Genomic DNA, 15756 nt, shown 5'->3' with positions numbered 1-15756 from the left:
CTAGGGGTTAGCCCGGCACTAGGGGTTAGCCAGGCGCTAGGGGTTAGCCCGGCACTAGGGGTTAGCCCGGCACTAGGGGTTAGCCCGGCACTAGGGGTTAGCCAGGCGCTAGGGGTTAGCCCGGCACTAGGGGTTAGCCAGGCGCTAGGGGTTAGCCCGGCACTAGGGGTTAGCCAGGCGCTAGGGGTTAGCCCGGCGCTAGGGGTTAGCCCGGCGCTAGGGGTTAGCCAGGCGCTAGGGGTTAGCCCGGCACTAGGGGTTAGCCCGGCACTAGGGGTTAGCCCGGCGCTAGGTGTTAGCCCGGCACTAGGGGTTAGCCCGGCGCTAGGGGTTAGCCCGGCACTAGGGGTTAGCCAGGCGCTAGGGGTTAGCCCGGCACTAGGGGTTAGCCAGGCGCTAGGGGTTAGCCCAGCGAGGTGTTTTACAAACTGGACTCATATGTTGTGTGAAGCGACTGCAGAGTGACAAGATGTGAGTGGATGAATGGCATCTTCACCCCTTCACCTCCTCAGTGGGGTACCTTATGTCTCTGACACACACACACACACACACACACACACACACACACACACACACACACACACACACTCACTCACTCACTCACTCACTCACTCACTCACTCACTCACTCACTCACTCACTCACTCACTCACTCACTCACTCACTCACTCACTCACTCACACAGACACTCACTCAAACGTACACACACACACACACACACACACACACACACACACACACAATCACATACACGTCATGGTGCATCGATAGATTTATCAATTGAATGATAGATTCTATGTCGTAGTAGCCTAGTTATGCATAGTAGTGTGTGTGTCCAGCGATGTTACGTAACATCCCACCAGACAACACTGGCGTCTCGCTCTTCATTCAGACTGTTAACCATCTGTCTCCCCCTCTCCCTCTCTGTCTCTCTTCACCCTCTTCCCTTTCTCTGTCTCTCCCCCCTCTCCTCTCTGTCTCTCCTCTCTGTCTCCCTCTGTCTCCTTTCTCTGTCTCCTCTCTGTCTCTCCTCTCTCCCTCTGTTTCCTCTCTGTCTTTCCTCTCTCCTCTCTGTCTCCCTCTGTCTCCTCTCTGTCTCTCCTCTCTCCTCTCTGTCTCCTCTCTCCTCTCTGTCTCCTCTCTGTCTCCTCTCTGTCTCTCCTCTCTCTTCTGTCCTCCTTCTCTCCCTCCTCTTTCCTATCGCCTCCCCCCTCTCTCCAGGAGCGAGTGAGGAGGAAGCATAGGATGAACTCCATGACCTGAGAGTTCAGAGTCCTACGCCCGACCAGAGAAGAGAGACCGGAGAGAGAGACAGGAGAGAGAGACAGGAGAGAGAGCCTGGGACTGAAGGGGCTCCTATTCGCTTCATTCTTAATTTTCCGTTTTCAAAATGGCGGCAACTGAAGCCAGCGCGGCTCCGGTTGTCCAGGAAGATGGAAAGGCGGCAGAAACCACGGCAACAGAGCAGGAAACCAAGGCAACGGAAGCGGAGCCGGTTGTCCCCGCCCCCTCAGAGACTGTGAGCGACGAGAAGGCGGGAAAGGATGGGGAGGTCGCCGCCGGCAACGCCACAGAGAACAAGGAGACGGTGGCCAACGACACAGCAGCAGGAGGAGGCGAAGAAGGAGCAGGCGAGGAGGCCCCCCCCTCCTCAGAGAACCCCCCCTCCTCCACAGAGCCCAAGACCTCCTTCCTCGACTCCTTCCTGAACAAGAGCGGCCTGGGCAAGGTGATGAGCAGGAAGAAGAAGGAGGAGGAGCCCGGAGCCGACAAGGAGCCGGAGAAAGGAGAGGAGGCGGCGCCGGGGGCCGAGGGAGGGGCCGAGGAGAACGGGGAGAAGGGGGAGGAAGAGGAGAAGAAGGAGGAGGAGGAGGAGGAGGAGAAGGAGGAGGAGAAGAAGGAGGAGAAGAAGGAGGAGAAGGCCAGGTCCTCCGTGAGGGACATGATCCGTAACCCGGTGGCCCGCATGTTCTCCCACCGCAGCACGGACAAGAAGGAAGGAGGCGCAGAGGACGCGCAGCCCAAAGGCCTGACGGTCCGGTCCCGGTCCCTGGACCGCCTGGAGCCCCCAGAGGAGGCCCCGGCCGCCGCCTCCTCCTCCGACGCCCCGCCCCCCGAGGGAGGCGCCGAGGAGGAGCAGAAGGCCTCCGCCGCCGCCGCCACCTCCTCCACCAAGCACATGAAGCGCTGGCACTCCTTCAAGAAGCTGATGGCGCAGAAGGCCCACAGGAAGGGCGGGGCGGGCTCGGTGGGGGAGGAGGTGAGGGAGGAGGAGGGCGAGGGCGGGGGCGACTCCTCCACCCTGGACTCTAAGGATTCGGGGCAGAAGCGCTGGAAGCTGAAGCGGTCCTGGACCTTCCAGGGCCTGAAGAGGGACCCCTCCATGGTGGGGCTGAGCAGCAAGGCCAAGGAGCCGGAGGAGCGTCCCGCCGAGGGGGAGGGGGCCGAGGGCGAGGGGGAGGGGGCCGAGGAGAAGGTCGACGGGGAGGAGGAGGCCGCGGGGGAGGGCGGCGAGGAGAAGGAGGCGGGGGCGGAGGAGGCCAAGGCGGAGGGCGGGGCGGAGGAGAAGGCGGGGGCGTCGGGCGGGACGGTCGGCCAGCACGCCAACGAGATCTGGACCTCCTTCAAGAAGCGCGTCATCCCCAAGTCCAAGCGGCCCGCCGCGGAGAGCGCCCCCGCAGGAGAGGAGGAGCCCGCCGCCGCCGCCGCCACCGCTGCCGCGCCAGCAGGTGAGGAGTGATGACCACGTTACCACGGCGACAGGAGGTCACAGTCTAACCTGTGGGCTCACACACAGCACCTCCTCATCTGTGGTCTGTTACACCACCTTTACACATAGAGAGCAGTGCACCATCTCTACACCACCTTTACACATAGAGAGGAATGCACCATCTCTACACTACCTTTACACATAAAGAGGAATGCACCATCTCTACACTACCTTTACACATAGAGAGGAATGCACCATCTCTACACTACCTTTACACATAGAGAGGAATGCACCATCTCTACACTACCTTTACACATAGAGAGGAATGCACCATCTCTACACCACCTTTACACATAGAGAGGAATGCACCATCTCTACCACACCTTTACACATAGAGAGGAATGCACCATCTCTACACTACCTTTACACATAGAGAGGAATGCACCATCTCTACACTACCTTTACACATAGAGAGGAATGCACCATCTCTACATCACCTTTACACATAGAGAGGAATGCACCATCTCTACACTACCTTTACACATAGAGAGGAATGCACCATCTATACACTACCTTTACACATAGAGAGGAATGCACCATCTCTACACCACCTTTACACATAGAGAGGAATGCACCATCTCTACACTACCTTTACACATAGAGAGGAATGCACCATCTCTACCACACCTTTACACATAGAGAGGAATGCACCATCTCTACACCACCTTTATTCAGAGAGAGGAATGCACCGCCTTATGTTTTGAATTCAAAGAGTTTAATTCAAAACATAAAGATTCAGATGACTTTGGTTTCAAAGTATAATAGTTCAATGTACCTTAAGGCAGAGATCTGCTTCCATATTCCTGAATGTTATAAAATGTTATGACAAGCTCCCTGTCCTCGACCCGGACTAGTCCTGACCCTAACCCAGGACCCGGACTACAGACCCACCCATAGTCCTGACCCTAACCCAGGACCCGGACTACAGACCCACCCATAGTCCTGACCCTAACCCAGGACCCGGACTACAGACCCACCCATAGTCCTGACCCTAACCCTGACCCGTCTCCCTGACCCTGACCTGTGTCCCTGACCCTAACCCGTCTCCCTGACCCGTCTCCCTGACCCGTCTCCCTGACCCTAACCCTGACCCGTCTCCCTGACCCTAACCTGTCTCCCTAACCCTAACCTGTCTCCCTGACCCTAACCCGTCTCCCTAACCCTGACCTGTCTCCCTGCCCCCAGGCGAGGAGGCTGAGGAGGGGAAGTGTGCGACGGCCAAGCGCTCCAAGTTCGGCCGCGCCGTGTCCCTGAAGAACTTCATCATGAGGAAGGGCAAGACGTCCAGCGTGGAGCTGGGCGAGGGTGCCAAGGAGGAGGGGGGGGAGGGCAAGGAGGAGGAGGGAGGAGACACCGCCGCCAAGGAGGGGGAGGAGCCAGCGGTCGCCGGAGAGGCGGTCCCCGCGGCGGCGGCGGAAACCAACGACGCGCCCGCGTCAGCGGAGCCGGCGGCCGACGAGGCGGCTAAGGAGGCGGAGCCGGCCAAGGAGGCGGAGCCGGCCAAGGAGGCGGAGCCCGAGAAGCCGGCGAAGGCGTCCGAGACCCCGGTGACCAACGGGGAGAACGGCTGCACCAACGGCGACGAGCACGGGACTCACAATCACCATGACGACGAGCGGGAGGCGGAGCCCAGCCCGATGAAGAAGGGCAAGGAGGAGCCTAAGGCCCAGATCATCAGCAGCAGCACGCCCCTCAGCGGTGAGTCCCAGCGCCGCCGTCCCGGCGCCGCGCCCCGCCCGGCCCACGCCCAGACCCGGGGGGAGGGGGCGGCGTCCGGGGGAGGGGCCGATACGGAGTCATGCGGGGAGGGGGGGGAGGAGGAGAACGGGGAGCGCATGGTGAAGAGGGCGCTACGGGAGGTGGCGGCGGCCATTGTACAGGATGTGATGTCAGCAGCCGCGGAACAGCTAGAGCAGATGTCATGTGATGAGCCGTGATGTCATGTGATGAGCCGTGATGTCATGTGATGAGCCGTGATGTCATGTGATGAGCTGTGATGTCATGTGATGTCAGTGGACTGAACACAGTCACTTACACACAGACACACGCACTTGGCACGCACAAACACACACACTCACTTATATACACACACACACACGCACACAAAGACACATGCAGTTCTCCACGCAGACTGAAAATCAAGCTACACCTAAAGCACAGTTTGAAACATAACTTAACCCACAAGCACATTTCTACTTTTATAAAGTACTACTTCAAAACATCTTGTGTGACCTTTACTTAAATGTCTTCTGCCAGGACGACCTGGCCAGAAACACACAAAAACATAAACACACACAAACATAATACCTCAGAATAAACATAAACACACACAAATACTACTTAACACATAAACACTACTTCAAGATGTTCATAAACACACACATATTACTTAAACACACACACAAACCACTTAAACACACACACACACTCAATACCTGAAAATATACATAAACACACACATATACAACTTAAACACACGCACACACTTTCAAAATGAACATAAACACACACACATACTACTTACACACACACACACACACACACACACACACACACACACACACACACACACACACTCACTCACTACTTCAACATGTACATACACACGGACACAGAAAGAGGTTAAATCATTGAGTATTTAAATTAACATTTCAAAGAACTCATTGGCTCTCGAGTGACTCTCACACGCTGCCCGCGCAAAAAGCCAGACTGCGTCACACAGGGCAGACCTGGTGCCTAGATGGACCAATCAGACCGACTTCACTATCATACCATACATACTGACTTCGCTATCATACCATACATACTGACTTCACTATCATACCATACATACTGACTTCACTATCATACCATACATACTGACTTCACTATCATACCATACATACACATTTATGTGTCTGTGTGTGAGTCTGTGTTTGTGTGAGTCGGTTTGAGTGTGTGTGTGTGTGTGTGTGTGTGTGTGTGTGTGTGTGTGTGTGTGTGTGTGTGTGTGTGTGTGTGTGTGTGTGTGTGTGTGTGTGTGTGTGTGTGTGTGTGTGTGTGTGTTCTACACATTACGGTCAGAAACCCAAACCTCTGTTGGCATAGCCTAGCTTAGCATAGCCTGGCATAGCAAAGACTATTAGCATATCACCATACAGATTTGTGTCTAGCACGTGTTTGAAGAGCCTAGCAAAAGGTTAGCCTAGCAGCACTCTAGCTAGCTAGCTAGCAGTGAGCTAACACCGCTGTTTATCCTGTCATGGGGCTCTTAAATTTATGCTCCATGCTATATGCTAGCTACGCACTAGCACTTCATTAGTGTATTAGGCCTCCAGAGAGTTAGCCTACTAGCTCTAACTAGCTATAGCTTTGCTACTTAACCCCCTGCGTTCTGGTTAGATGAGGAAAGCTGGTTTAATGACCAACAGCAGCGCTGAGTCCATCAAGGGATTAGCAGTGAATCAAAGCGCTACAGCGCTACAGCGCTAAAGCTAGCTCCCCTAGCCACTCAGCCGTAGGCTCCATTAGGCAGGCGATAAAGAGTAGAGATAAACACGAGCTAGGGGAGAGAACCGAACCAAAAAGCCAAAGCATTAAGGAGAAACACTTGCGCTGACATGGTACATGTCTGCACCTTATAAACGTTGAGGTTTCAGTGCATTATGGGTACAGGAACAGGAAGACACACGAAAACACAAAGATGGATCACATGTCTTCACATTATAGGTCTCTACTAACTGAACACATGTGGTGGTTGGTTAAAAGTGTTCCAAAGGTCTTCCTTGTGTGTTGATGTTGTGCTCGTTCTTAGTTCACATCTATTTCTAACCTGTGTTTTGTTTGCGTGTTTTGAATAATTGATGTAAAGATACTTGTCACACATTTATCAACCCAAGTGTTTGCACTAAACACGAGCAATAACCCTTTTTGTTTAAATATAAGTTATGATTGTCTTCATTATTATCATTATTATTATATTTTTCCCGATACATATTTTAATATATTTTCAATCTCTTCTGTTATTATTTACCAGACCAAAAGGCGGGAAACGTGTGAGGCTACAAAGAGGATTAAAACGGCCGGGATTCGCTGAGCAAGGATCTCTGGCCCCGCCCCTAACCCCACCCCCTCGGCCCGCCACCCCTCCTCCCTCTGAATATACAGGAGTAATCATGTAAACGCCACTGGTCGTCATGGTGACAGAGATGCAATCCATGTAGATGAAGAAAAAAATGAAAGAATTACTCAGAAAGCAATAATTCAACCATCCCTCCCTCCCTCCCTCCCTCCCTCCCTCCCTGCCTCCCTCCCTGTCTCCCTGTCACCCCCCTCCCTGTCGCCCCCCTCCCAGTCCCCCTCCGTCCCTCCCTCTCTCCCTCCCTGCCTGTCTCCCTCCCTCCCCCCTTTCCACCCGACCATCCATGTACATTTGATTTGTATTTTCTTTGTATCATTTCTTGCTTGTCTAGTGAGATTTTATATTTGTCTACGAGAAGAAGAAGAAGAAGAAGAAGAAGAAGAAGAAAAATGTAAAAAACCTGAATCATTCCGGCTCGCGGTTCGCCGGAGCGGGAGCCCGGGCGAGAGAGAGACTGTTAGTTTTCTATCGGAGGCCATTTTGCTTTGTAGCCCCTGACCCCAGTAGATGTTTGATGGAGTGCTCCAGGATCACGACAGTATAACCTGCCCTCGGGCCGCTGACCCCTGACCCCTCCCATGGAGTGTGACGTCACACTGCCAACTCTGTGTTCAATGTTTTTAGACTGTTAAAATTAAATTGTGTACATGAATGAAGGAAGAAAAAAAGAACCAGTACCATAACATATGGAAAGTAAGATGTTTTTTTGTTACTTTGTGGTTTTGTTTTTTAAAAACACATCTCACCGTATCACGGTCTGAGGATTTACTGTAATGACAAAAAAAAAACAATGTTTTGTTGGTCAAGTTTTCACATGTTCGCTAGCAAATTGTCCCCAAAAAATAAGTACAATAAAGATTCCAATCGAACGACGAGCTGGGAGTGATCTGTGTCGTATTTTATCTGGACCGGGAGGAAGGAACATTAATCTGTGTATTGATAATCTCATCCGTTACGTAACGCTGGAATATCAGCAGGCCTCGTGGTGTTCCACATCACTCTCTCTGATTCAGACTCAAAGGGTTCAAAATGATGGGAGCATTGCAGCAGTTCGTTATAATATAATAATTCAGTTATAATAATTCAAACCAAAACTTTCTAAAGTGTTTTTTAGTCCTTCTGATAATTCAGACTCAAATGTTTTGTTTTGATCGAATCCTGATAATGAGTTTAAGCCTCTGAGCCAACCGGGTGCTAATGACGTCCATGACGTCATTTCCTCCCTGTCTCCGTGGTGATCAGAGCCCCCGGGATGGTACGAGGACCTCAAGTCGTTTAGGAAGCCCATTCTCTCCCTGTCAGCGACGGCATGCATTAATATGATATCCCATCATTCATAACTTGTTTAGTTTAGTCTGATTGAACCGGTCTGCCTTGTGTGGACGCTGGTAAACGCGTCGCAAGAGGTGAACCCCGCCCCCTGCTACTCCCCCTCCGCTAAACCCCGCCCCCTGCTACTCCCCCTCCGCTAAACCCCGCCCCCTGCTGCCCCCCTCCGCTAAACCCCGCCCCCTGCTGCCCCCTCCGCTAAACCCCGTCCCCTGCTGCCCCCCTCCGCTAAACCCCGCCCCCTGCTACTCCCCCTCCGCTAAACCCCGCCCCCTGCTACTCCCCCTCTGCTAAACCCCGCCCCCTGCTGCCCCCCCTCCGCTAAACCCCGCCCCCTGCTGCCCCCCTCCGCTAAACCCCGCCCCCTGCTGCCCCCCCACTGCTAAAGCCCGCCCCCTGCTGCCCCCTCATCTAAACCCCGCCCCCTGCTGCCCCCCCCCCCTCTGCTAAACCCAACTCAAATAGCAAGCATACTGTCCTCTTGTCTGGCCAAATCTCACGGATTATGTTATTACAGCGTTAATGCCAGTGTCCTGGCACACACACAAACACTCACACACACACACTCACACACACACACACCCCACACACTGACACACACACACACACACGCACACACACACACACACACACACACTCACGCACACACACACACACACACACACACACACACACACACACACACACCCCACACACACACACCCAGACCCACAAACACACACTGACACACACACACACACACTCACACTCACACACACACACACACACACACACACACACACTTCCCAGAGGGGGAGGGGTCTAAATCCTCTTTGTAGGAAGGAGATAAAGTGATAGATCGAGTGATAGAGATATCTGGATAGAGTGATATATAAATAGAGTGATAGAGATATCTGGATAGAGTGATATATAAATAGAGTGATAGAGATATCTGGATAGAGTGATATATAAATAGAGTGATAGAGATATCTGGATAGAGTGATATATAAATAGAGTGATAGAGAGATCTGGATATAGTGATATATAAATAGAGTGATAGAGATATCTGGATAGAGTGATATATAAATAGAGTGATAGAGATATCTGGATAGAGTGATATATAAATAGAGTGATAGAGATATCTGGATAGAGTGATATATAAATAGAGTGATAGAGTAGTGGGAAGAATATAACGAAAACAGCAGAATATATAGTTGTTATGAATCCTCTTTATTTACAATTCACGCAAGATCAAATGATTGTACAAACGTTGTGCAACGGTCTGTCGTTCCTCTTGGCCTGACACGGCCAAGTAAAAAACGATTCAAACAGCAAGAAAAATAAATCCGAAGCAAAATAAAACCAAGGGGCGAAAAAGGACACAACACACAAACAGGGCAGGCAACACACACACACTCACACACACACACACACACACACACACACACACACACACACACACACTCAGGACAGGCACACACACACACACAGGGCAGATAACAAACACAGGCACGGATGCATGAAGCTGGAGGAATCTGTGCTTTCACAGAAAACACAACAGAAAAGGGAGGCGTGTGTGTGTGCGCGTGTGTGTGTGTGTGTGTGTGTGTGTGTGTGTGTGTGTGTGTGTGTGTGTGTGTGTGTGTGTGTGTGTGTGTGTGATGATTTTTGTGTGTGTGTGATGATTTACACAAACACACCTGAGCCAGAGGAGTCGGGCTCAGGTTGGGCGGGACAGCGTCATCACACCTCCTCCTGCGGTCTCCCCCCTCCCTCTCTCCCCCATCCTCCCTCTCTCCCCCATCCCTCCTCTATCATCTATCCCTCCCCCATCCCTCCTCTATCATCTATCCCTCCTCCATCCCTCCTCTATCATCTATCCCTCCCCCATCCCTCCTCTATCATCTATCCCTCCTCTATCATCTATCCCTCCTCTATCATCTATCCCTCCTCTATCATCTATCCCTCCTCCATCCCTCCTCTATCATCTATCCCTCCTCCATCCCTCCTCTATCATCTATCCCTCCTCTATCATCTATCCCTCCTCTATCATCTATCCCCCTCTGGACTGTCAGAGCACTCTCTGAAGTCTCCACCTCTACTCCATCTTGGACATCTCAAATTGGGTTGTCATGGTTTCCTGCGGACAGAGAGCACATGGAGATGCTGTGAGTCAGAGTCACCTGTTACCATGGATACTGGAGAATGAATGACTCCCAGCTAACCCCTTAGTGACCTGTCTCTGTACTGTCTAACCCCTACCTGCTCCTTAATGACCTGTCTCTGTACTGTCTAACCCCTACCTGCTCCTTAATGACCTCTCTGTACTGTCTAACCCCTACCTGCTCCTTAATGACCTGTCTCTGTACTGTCTAACCCCTACCTGCTCCTTAACGACCTGTCTCTGTACTGTCTAACCCCTACCTGCTCCTTAACGACCTGTCTCTGTACTGTCTAACCCATACCTGCTCCTTAACGACCTCTCTCTGTACTGTCTAACCCCTACCTGCTCCTTTATGACCTGTCTCTGTACTGTCTAACCCCTACCTGCTCCTTTATGACCTGTCTCTGTACTGTCTAACCCCTACCTGCTCCTTAATGACCTGTCTCTGTACTGTCTAACCCCTACCTGCTCCTTAATGACCTGTCTCTGTACTGTCTAACCCCTACCTGCTCCTAATGACCTGTCTCTGTACTGTCTAACCCCTACCTGCTCCTTAATGACCTGTCTCTGTACTGTCTAACCCCTACCTGCTCCTTAATGACCTGTCTCTGTACTGTCTAACCCCTACCTGCTCCTTAATGACCTGTCTCTGTACTGTCTAACCCCTACCTGCTCCTTAATGACCTGTCTCTGTACTGTCTAACCCCTACCTGCTCCTTAATGACCTGTCTCTGTACTGTCTAACCCCTACCTGCTCCTTAATGACCTGTCTCTGTACTGTCTAACCCCTACCTGCTCCTTAATGACCTGTCTCTGTACTGTCTAACCCCTACCTGCTCCTTAATGACCTGTCTCTGTACTGTCTAACCCCTACCTGCTCCTTAACGACCTGTCTCTGTACTGTCTAACCCCTACCTGCTCCTTAACGACCTGTCTCTGTACTGTCTAACCCCTACCTGCTCCTTAACGACCTGTCTCTGTACTGTCTAACCCCTACCTGCTCCTTAATGACCCGTCTCTGTACTTTCTAACCCCTACCTGCTCCTTAATGACCTGTCTCTGTACTGTCTAACCCCTACCTGCTCCTTAATGACCTGTCTCTGTACTGTCTAACCCCTACCTGCTCCTTAACGACCTGTCTCTGTACTGTCTAACCCATACCTGCTCCTTAATGACCCGTCTCTGTACTGTCTAACCCCTACCTGCTCCTTTATGACCCGTCTCTGTACTGTCTAACCCCTACCTGCTCCTTAATGACCTGTCTCTGTACTGTCTAACCCCTACCTGCTCCTTAATGACCTGTCTCTGTACTGTCTAACCCCTACCTGCTCCTTAATGACCTGTCTCTGTACTGTCTAACCCCTACCTGCTCCTAATGACCTGTCTCTGTACTGTCTAACCCCTACCTGCTCCTTAATGACCTGTCTCTGTACTGTCTAACCCCTACCTGCTCCTTAATGACCTGTCTCTGTACTGTCTAACCCCTACCTGCTCCTTAATGACCTGTCTCTGTACTGTCTAACCCCTACCTGCTCCTTAATGAAATGTCTCTGTACTGTCTAACCCCTACGTGCTCCTTAATGACCTGTCTCTGTACTGTCTAACCCCTACCTGCTCCTTAATGACCTGTCTCTGTACTGTCTAACCCCTACCTGCTCCTTAATGAAATGTCTCTGTATTGACTGTCTAACTCAAGTAGGTTTTATTTAAAAGCTAAAAGGCTAAATTGCGAATTAATGAATGTTAAATATGCTCATTATGCAGAAGTGGTGGCCAACAGGTTTTGATTGGCTGTCCATATAAACCAATCAGAGGCCCCGTCTCGTTGTCCTTTGTCCCGGTAGACAAGAGGAATAGGTGATGTCATCTTAACAAAGGATTCAGATCACTAAGACAACCGCGGTAGAAACTTATTATAGTTATTAATACAAAGGCTTCGTCTTATCGCTGACCCTCATTTGAGCGTCTGAATATAAACTCAAATGATTTATACCATGTTCTAAACATGCAGGATGACCTGATGTAATAAAGAGAGCATAGGCCTACAGTATATAAATATATATTTAAAGCGTGCTGTATATGAAGACTGTTCCCCTTCCCCCCTACACGTGAGCTCCTCTATTGTTCTCCTTCCTACGTCACCATAACAACACGAGACAACATCCTGACGTAACCCGTGGTAACCGAGCGCCTGACGGTCCGCTGGCGCCCTCTGCTGGTCACTACAGGACCGTCACGGTTTATACCGCGGATGTATAGCTCAGGACAGGCGTGGACCACCACATCTGGAGTGCGTTTTAACTTAGTAAAACTATTAGATTTATTGTGTACATAGACTAAACAACGTAAATGTATTGCAGATATTCATATAAGTATTAATTTTTTCTATACTTTCTCTTTGGTGATTAATTAGGTCATCTTGTCTTATTTGTTTACATGTACTCAATGTTTTATAAAGTTTAGTTATTCTCCAGATCAGTGGGGCTAAAGTACTCAGTCTCTCCCCCCTCACAGAACTACTGTGACCTCTCATCGTCACCGTGGTAACGGACCAGGCTCAACTAAGCAGAACCTCGCTTCCTGCTAGTCACATGTCTATTCACATGACTAGTCACATGACCAGCAGGAAGAACCTCCCAGCTCTTCTCCCCCTCCCTCAGAGGCCCCACCCCCTCCCTTAGAGGCTCCGCCCCTTCCCTGAGGACCGTCTCTCTGGACGTCGACCCGATGTGATGAAATGTGAGGTGAAGCTTGGCGGTTCTGGTCGCCATGGAGACCGCCTCACCTCATCAGAGTCCAGCAGCGGGGGCAGGGCACTGGGGAAACAGAACCGGATCAGGATCAGGATCCACAGAACCGGATCAGGATCAGGATCAACAGAACCGGATCAGGATCCACAGAACCGGATCAGGATCAGGATCAACAGAACGGGGTCAGGATAAGGATCAGCAGAACCAGATCAGGATCAGGATCCACAGAACCAGATCAGGATCAGGATCAACAGAACCGGATCAGGATCAACAGAACCGGATCAGGATCCACAGAACCAGATCAGGATCAGGATCCACAGAACCAGATCAGGATCAGGATCAGCAGAACCAGATCAGGATCAGGATCAACAGAACCAGATCAGGATCAGGATCAACAGAACCAGATCAGGATCAGGATCAACAGAACCGGATCAGGATCAGGATCAACAGAACCGGATCAGGATCAACAGAACCAGATCAGGATCAGGATCCACGGAACCGGATCAGGATCAGGATCAACAGAACCAGATCAGGATCAGGATCAACAGAACCGGATCAGGATCAGGATCCACAGAACCATATTAGGATCAGGATCAACAGAACCGGATCAGGATCAACAGAACCGGATCAGGATCAGGATCAACAGAACGGGATCAGGATCAGGATCAACAGAACCAGATCAGGATCCACAGAACCGGATCAGGATCAGGATCAACAGAACCAGATCAGGATCAGGATCAACAGAACCGGATCAGGATCAGGATCAACAGAACGGGGTCAGGATCAGGATCAGCAGAACCAGATCAGGATCAGGATCCACAGAACTAGATCAGGATCAGGATCAACAGAACCAGATCAGGATCAGGATCAACAGAACCGGATCAGGATCAGGATCCACAGAACCAGATCAGGATCAGGATCCACAGAACCAGATCAGGATCAGGATCAGCAGAACCAGATCAGGATCAGGATCAACAGAACCAGATCAGGATCAGGATCAACAGAACCAGATCAGGATCAGGATCAACAGAACCAGATCAGGATCAGGATCAACAGAACCAGATCAGGATCAGGATCAACAGAACGGGATCAGGATCAGGATCAACAGAACCAGATCAGGATCAGGATCCACAGAACCGGATCAGGATCAGGATCAACAGAACCAGATCAGGATCAGGATCAACAGAACCGGATCAGGATCAGGATCCACAGAACCATATTAGGATCAGGATCAACAGAACCGGATCAGGATCAACAGAACCGGATCAGGATCAGGATCAACAGAACGGGATCAGGATCAGGATCAACAGAACCAGATCAGGATCAGGATCCACAGAACCGGATCAGGATCAGGATCAACAGAACCAGATCAGGATCAGGATCAACAGAACCGGATCAGGATCAGGATCCACAGAACCATATTAGGATCAGGATCAACAGAACCGGATCAGGATCAACAGAACCGGATCAGGATCAGGATCAACAGAACCGGATCAGGATCAACAGAACCGGATTAAGGTAGCAGGTAGACTCACACGTCCGCCATCGACGATGGAATGTTCTCCTCCACCCAGCGCAGGTCCTCGTCCTGCAAAACAAGCGCACCTTAACCCCCCCTGTAGCACCTTAACCCCCCCTTAACTCCCCCTTTAGCCCCTTAACCCCCCCTGTAGCACCTTAACCCCCCCTGTAGCCCCTTAACCCCCCTTAACTCCCCCTGTAGCACCTTAACCCCCCCTTAACCCCCCCTGTAGCACCTTAACCCCCCCCTGTAGCACCTTAACCCTCCCTTAACCCCCCCTGTAGCACCTTAACCCTCCCTTAACCCCCCCTGTCTGTGATGGTGTTTGGGGGTTACTAACATGTACAGTGATGGTGTTTGGGGGTTACTAACATGTACAGTGATGGTGTTTGGGGGTTACTAACATGTACAGTGATGGTGTTTGGGGGTTACTAACATGTACAGTGATCCTGTCTAGTTGTTTATTAACATGTACAGTGATGGTGTTTGGAGGTATACATGTTATTGACTCACCACCTTGTTGAGTTTGGAGCCGTTTGATTCGGGCTTGGCTCCCCTCATCTTCATGCCGTCTGCAGACACAGAGGAGGAGAAATCAAACACGCCCATCGTTAGTTCAGCTGTTCTGATAACAGAGGGTAAGAGAATGAGGAGGGGGAGAGAGGGGGAGCAAGGGGGAGTGAGGGGGAGGAACGGGGCAAGAGAAGGAACGAGGAGGGAGGGAGAGAAGGAGAAATTCACCAAAGTTCTCGTTTAGCATGGCCTCCTGCTCCTCTTCATCACTCTCTTCATCCACCAGCGGGCTGAAGGCATACCTGAGAACAATCAATCAACCAATCAGCCAATCAACCAATCATCAAGCGTCTTAGAGTACCATATTAAGCGCTATATAAATTTAATTTATTATTATTATTATTATCAACCAACCAATCAATCAATCAACCAATCAGCCAATAAACCAATCATCAACCAACCAATCAATCAATCAACCAATCAACCAACCAACTATTCAACCAACCAACCAACCAATCAATCAACTAATCAATCAATCAACCAATCAACCATTCAACCAATCAACCAACCAACTATTCAACCAACCAACCAACCAATCAACCAACTAATC

At 50.8% G+C, this 15756-nt stretch overlaps 3 protein-coding genes across 4 annotated transcripts in view; 2 read left to right on the top strand and 1 right to left on the bottom strand.

Annotated features, from left to right (window-relative positions):
• relb (v-rel avian reticuloendotheliosis viral oncogene homolog B) overlaps positions 1 to 15756 on the top strand; it is a 139746-nt gene that overhangs the window by 58477 nt on the left and 65513 nt on the right. The gene's annotated exons all lie outside the window — the stretch shown is intronic.
• Positions 1169 to 7764, top strand: si:ch211-137a8.4 (enolase-phosphatase E1). Its single transcript, XM_060075048.1, has 3 exons — positions 1169 to 2728; positions 3955 to 4467; positions 6785 to 7764. The coding sequence occupies exons 1-3, from the start codon at positions 1390 to 1392 to the stop codon at positions 6805 to 6807; spliced, it is 1875 nt and encodes a 624-aa protein (XP_059931031.1). The 5' UTR covers positions 1169 to 1389; the 3' UTR covers positions 6808 to 7764.
• The window catches only part of LOC132474070 (transmembrane protein 87A-like), a 12384-nt gene continuing 6034 nt past the window's right edge, over positions 9407 to 15756 (bottom strand). Inside the window, exons 9-13 of one of the 2 annotated variants that reach the window (XM_060074495.1) lie at positions 15375 to 15448; positions 15147 to 15205; positions 14647 to 14699; positions 13147 to 13177; positions 9407 to 10337 (exon numbers count right to left, since the gene is read on the bottom strand). In XM_060074495.1, the coding sequence (XP_059930478.1) occupies positions 10296 to 10337; positions 13147 to 13177; positions 14647 to 14699; positions 15147 to 15205; positions 15375 to 15448 (259 nt within the window). In that variant the 3' untranslated portion in view covers positions 9407 to 10295. The remainder of the gene's footprint in view (positions 10338 to 13146; positions 13178 to 14646; positions 14700 to 15146; positions 15206 to 15374; positions 15449 to 15756) is intronic. The other variant, XM_060074496.1, reaches the window with a different exon arrangement.

Source organism: Gadus macrocephalus, chromosome 16, assembly GCF_031168955.1.
Source record: "Gadus macrocephalus chromosome 16, ASM3116895v1".
Taxonomy (NCBI): Eukaryota; Metazoa; Chordata; class Actinopteri; order Gadiformes; family Gadidae; genus Gadus; species Gadus macrocephalus.
The sequence above is the reverse complement of the archived record's forward strand: the minus strand, read 5'-3'. Positions and strand labels throughout refer to the sequence as shown.

Excerpts from the sequence above, each read along its gene's own strand:
- si:ch211-137a8.4 (XM_060075048.1), top strand. The coding sequence starts at position 1,390 with ATGGCGGCAACTGAAGCCAGCGCGGCTCCGGTTGTCCAGGAAGATGGA. Across the intron at positions 2,729-3,954 it reads CACCGCTGCCGCGCCAGCAG|GCGAGGAGGCTGAGGAGGGG; the intron begins GTGAGGAGTGAT and ends CCCTGCCCCCAG. Across the intron at positions 4,468-6,784 it reads CAGCAGCACGCCCCTCAGCG|ACCAAAAGGCGGGAAACGTG; the intron begins GTGAGTCCCAGC and ends ATTATTTACCAG.